Consider the following 4820-nt stretch of genomic DNA (forward strand, 5'->3'; position numbering starts at 1 on the left):
ATTGGTCCGTAATCGATTCTGAGAGGTAGGACAATCTTTTTAGGAATCAATGTAAGGATGGTGGCACTAAACTGTTTTAATAGCTTACGGTCTGAAAAACTCCTAAACCGCACCACACACCTCATCACCAATAACGAGAACGCATCCTTGAAGAAACCAGATGAGTACCCATCGGGCCAGGAGCCTTGTCACTGGGAATGGACAACAAAGCAACCTTAATCTCCTCCTTGGTAATAGGTAGACACATAGCAGCAACTGATCGGGGGTAACCAGTATGCCTTGCCTAACTACTCCAAAGACAAACATCATCCACATCTTGAAGTGCCCAAGAGATTCTCATAATACTCCAAAAAGCATGTTCAATGGTATCGCTTCACCACACATCGACCATTGACATCCTGGATACTAAGCACTTTATTCATAGCTCTCCTAGCTTTAATGGTACTATGAAAATAGTGAGTGTTTTCATCTGCATTATTAAGCGATAGAGCTTTAGCTTTCTGAGCAAGATATGAGGTCTTGGCAGCTTCCAAATCCTTATAGGATTTAGAAGCAATCCTCTCCTCTGCCATGAGCAGAAAGTTTGTGGGGTCCTGGTGAAGTTTCCCCTGGATATCCTCCAAAAACATTTTAGCCACCTGAGCAGAGGTAACAATATCCCCATAGCCTTCTCTATTCAATTTCTTAAGAGGACCTTTCAGAAGCTTCAACTTCCTTGCAACCTGATAACTCAAGCACCCAGAAATTGAGGTACCCCAAACCTGTTGGACAATACTCAGAAACTGGTCATCTTTGCCCCACATATTGAAATACATAAAACGAGATTTCTGCCTGGGAAAAGAATGCCATAACTCCATAAGACAGGGACTATGATCATATAATCCCTCAGGAAGAAAAGTAACAGTCCCAGAAGGGCCCTGAAGGATCCACTGATCATTAACCATAACCCTGTCAATACGACTAAACACCCTAGCCACACCTTCCTGTTTGTTATTCCAAGTAAAAAAAGTTCCAGAAGTCACAACATCATAGAGCCCACAGTCATCAACACACTCCTGGAAACCCTGAACCTCAGCCTGGGTTATAGGAGATCCAATTCGTTCATCAGAGTGAAGAACATTATTGAAATCACCCATAATTATCCAAGGATCCACTAAACTTTGCTTTAGCCGCTGCAGAGCTCCAGAGATCAACCCTTTCACTGTCTTTATTACAGCCATAAACCAAGGAGTGAACCCAACTGAAACCAGAGTTCAAGTGAGTCACTCTCAAATGTATAACCTGAATTTCCTTGCCCAGTTCAAGCACAGAAAACTGAGTTGCATCCCATAAAACCCAAATTCTACCTCTATCCAAAATGTCATTGTTATTCAAGAACTGCCAATGAGAACCTAATCCTTGCTGAACTTTATTAACATTAATGGATTTGACCCTTGTTTCACTAAGGCCAAACAACCCTACATTATTCATATGCAAGAAACGTCTAACATCACCTTGCTTATTCCATTTATTGAGTCCTCTAACATTCCAAAATCCTATCCTATCCATGATTAGTGTTGATGGTAAATCTCCCCTTCCCCAGGCTATTTAGAATATTCCTCCTCAAGGAATTGTTAACTGCCTCCAAAAAGGTAGGTCCACTCTGAACCCCTTCCCTTCTATGAGGTAACATCCTAGCAAGAGTGATAGAATTGAGGATAGTCCCCTGGTACGGCATTAGAGTCACCACTGTTGCAGGATCAAAAGTAGGAAGTGGCCCCTCCGCACTGTCCTGTTTCTGGTGATGAACCTCAACAACCTTGGGCTTAGGCACAACTTTAGGAATCCAGACCTTCTTAACAACAGTAGGTTTCTTGGCCCCACTAGCCTTCCTACACATATCCTCATCATGTTCTATGCCATGGCACCTAGTACAGACCAAGGGTTTCCACTCATAAAACGCCTGTTGTTTCTGCAAAATTCCATTCTCATCTAGAAACTCAACAGTGTCAAACAGTGGCACACCAACCTTAACCTCTACAAGGAACCGTGCATATCCTAAGAATTCCTTCTCCTTTGTTGCTGTATCGCACTTGACAGGCTTCCCTACCAGCCCCGCAATTTTAGGTAACGCACTCCCCAATACTTAAAATCCAAATCATGAAAACAAACCCAAATAGCCACAGCATCCGGTTTCTCCTTACACAACTTAGAATCAGGTTTCCAATCCTTAACAATAAAAGGTTTACTATCAAGGAAAAGAGGACCAGATTGAAGAGCAGTAACCTTATCTTCAGGCTTAAGGAATCGAACCAAGCATAAACCATTAGCAAGGAAGGACACCTTATCAATCGATAAATTCTTCCACAGTCTACGAACAAAACCATTAACAACCGAACCCAGCGGATTCGCACCAAGCACATAGCAAAAGACCGAGGAGGACCAAAAATCCAGCTCAGGTTGAACATCCGCAAGATCAATTTTGAGAATAGGCTTACCAGAATTAACCGACGCAGATGAACTCCCCTTCCTGGTGACCTCGGTCCAACCTTCCTCTTGTTCTTTGAATTCTCAGAAATCGGCAATAATTCCTTATTCAGATTGAAAGCCCGAAGCTCAGCCGCCTTCGAACTCTCACTTAAACAGACCTCAGCAGCAATCTCCCTCAATTCTGTATTATTTAGCGTAGTACTAGTAGTTTTGTGATTATTAATAGTTTTGTGTCATGGTCATTTGTTTGGTTGGAATGCATATGTACGGTTGTAGAGATTATTTTCATATTAGATTGCAGGCATGTTCTTATAGGTCGTAGATAGGTGAGTGTCTTTACATTTACTTCTTTCTATCTTTACATATACTCACCTGTATTTATTGTGTGATATGAGCAACCCTTGAGAGTCCATAATGATAAGTCTCTACAGTTGACGGTTCAGCAGTTTTTAACGACTTCATAACTCGTTTGCATGATTCATATTGCTAATTGATTGTTAGTTGTTGCATTAAATTGGTTTAGGCTATTCGGTTTGCATTTCGCTCTGAGATTTAACTCGTTCCATTAGGTTTTAGGATCGAGTCTAGTTCTTGCTTGGGTACAAGCAAGGGTTTGGTTTGGAGAAGTTTGATGCGTGTCATTTATATGATGTTTTACACCTTATTTTACACGCATTTCAGAGCTCAATTATGTAGTTTATGCTACTATTTGCCCCATTTCGTCTACTTTCGCATTTTCATGTAATATTGCAGATTATTGCGGAAATGAGTAGAAATCGAGCCGAATCCGTCCCCGAGTACCTTGCATTGCATTTGACATGAAATATTTACACAGGGAACGAACTTGGTGCGCATTACGAGGCCTGAAAGATAATTTTATGAAGAATTAGAAGCGGACTACCAGCTATAGTGGTCGATCGACCGATGCCTATGGTCGATCGACCAGAGCACGAAGAACAGAAGCCACTGTACATCGTAGGTTGGTCGATCGACTGGTCCTTGTGGTCGATCGACCAGACCGTGATTCTAACGCAAGTTAAAAGATCGAGAAGTTAAAAGCCCATTGTAACTAGGTTTAGGAATAAGGGTTACGTAATATTTCTATACAACGTAACCTGGTTTTTCAGAGGAATGATCCAGTTTTTTATCATCAAGTTTTAATCAAGTCTTTCATCATCAAATTATTGCTTAGAATATTTTTCCGTCAATAAAAGTTTATTTTCCGCATCCGGTTTTGATCTTTCCTTCCTGTTTCATACGATATTTCTCTGTTCTATTATTCAGTATTCGCTGCTTTATTTCGTTCATAGATTAGAAATTGCTAGAGTAGTATTCCTAAAGCCAATTATCGTTTCATGTTATTTGCTTGTTTAGTTAATTTAATCATGAATTTAGTAGCTTTATTCGTAAATCTTATTATTGTTTTTGTCACAATCATGAGTAGCTAAACCCCATGTTCTAGGATGTAGGGAATCTATAGTATAGGCGGCATTAGAATAGGGAGACCTAGACGCGCCATGGTTGATCGACTGGCCTATCTGGTCGATCGACCGGCCACGTAAGATTTGTTTCGTTTTGATTAATTAAATTGCTTTATTTGACGAATTGAGTGCACGCGACTAGTTGAATGCCTAGGAATTGACCGACCCGATAAGATCGAAAGATAGAGGAGGGAGATGGACTACCCAATTAAGACGACTAAATTAATAAGAGCGAGAGATAGGTTAATTTAGACTTTTAAATCACTTTTCAGGACGAAAGTTAGCATTAATGATATTAGGGACCCGTAGCGAGATCGAAAGATGCTACCTGTTAAGAATGGACCGAGAGGACTTTTTATTTTCCCGTCTCAAGTGATTGTTTTAGACCTACCTAGTACACTGCCGCCGAAACTATAGTGAACCAACCATCCTAGCACCCTTTTAATATTTGATTTCATCTATTAGCTTAGTTTAAGTTTCATTTGTTGCCATTAGTTATAGATCAACTCAAAACAAACCCCCACTCATATGTTACTTTAGACTAAAATCAGACAACTAATAATTGCATTCGCCTCTCTGTGGTTCGACCCTGACTGCCACTAGCTATAGTAGTAGTTTGGAAATATAAATTTATCTTTGATATCTCTTCGTCCTGCGGATTTGCTGCTTTATTCTTGAGACAGAGGGCGCGATGTGTGCGTTGAGTTGACATAGTCTTCTCCTTTGACTCAGACTGGGATGATGGATTTTGTGCCCGACCGGGTTGTCGCTGATGCTGCTCAGCGTAAGTGTGCTAAGTACGGGGATTTGTGCACGGCAGCTGGTTATGGTTTCCTTCCCTTCTCTTTCTCTTCACTTGGGGAGCTGGGT

General features: G+C 41.0%; 1 protein-coding gene across 1 annotated transcript; it reads right to left on the bottom strand.

Moving 5' to 3' along the window:
- Positions 1-359: 359 nt before the first annotated feature.
- On the bottom strand, positions 360-1470 carry LOC141655522 (uncharacterized). The gene is made up of 2 exons (XM_074462599.1): positions 1347-1470; positions 360-1240 (listed from the first exon to the last, which is right to left on the bottom strand). The coding sequence occupies exons 1-2, from the start codon at positions 1468-1470 to the stop codon at positions 360-362; spliced, it is 1005 nt and encodes a 334-aa protein (XP_074318700.1).
- Positions 1471-4820: the final 3350 nt, after the last annotated feature.

The sequence above is a fragment of the Silene latifolia genome, chromosome 5 (genome assembly GCF_048544455.1).
Source record: "Silene latifolia isolate original U9 population chromosome 5, ASM4854445v1, whole genome shotgun sequence".
NCBI classification, from domain to species: Eukaryota; Viridiplantae; Streptophyta; class Magnoliopsida; order Caryophyllales; family Caryophyllaceae; genus Silene; species Silene latifolia.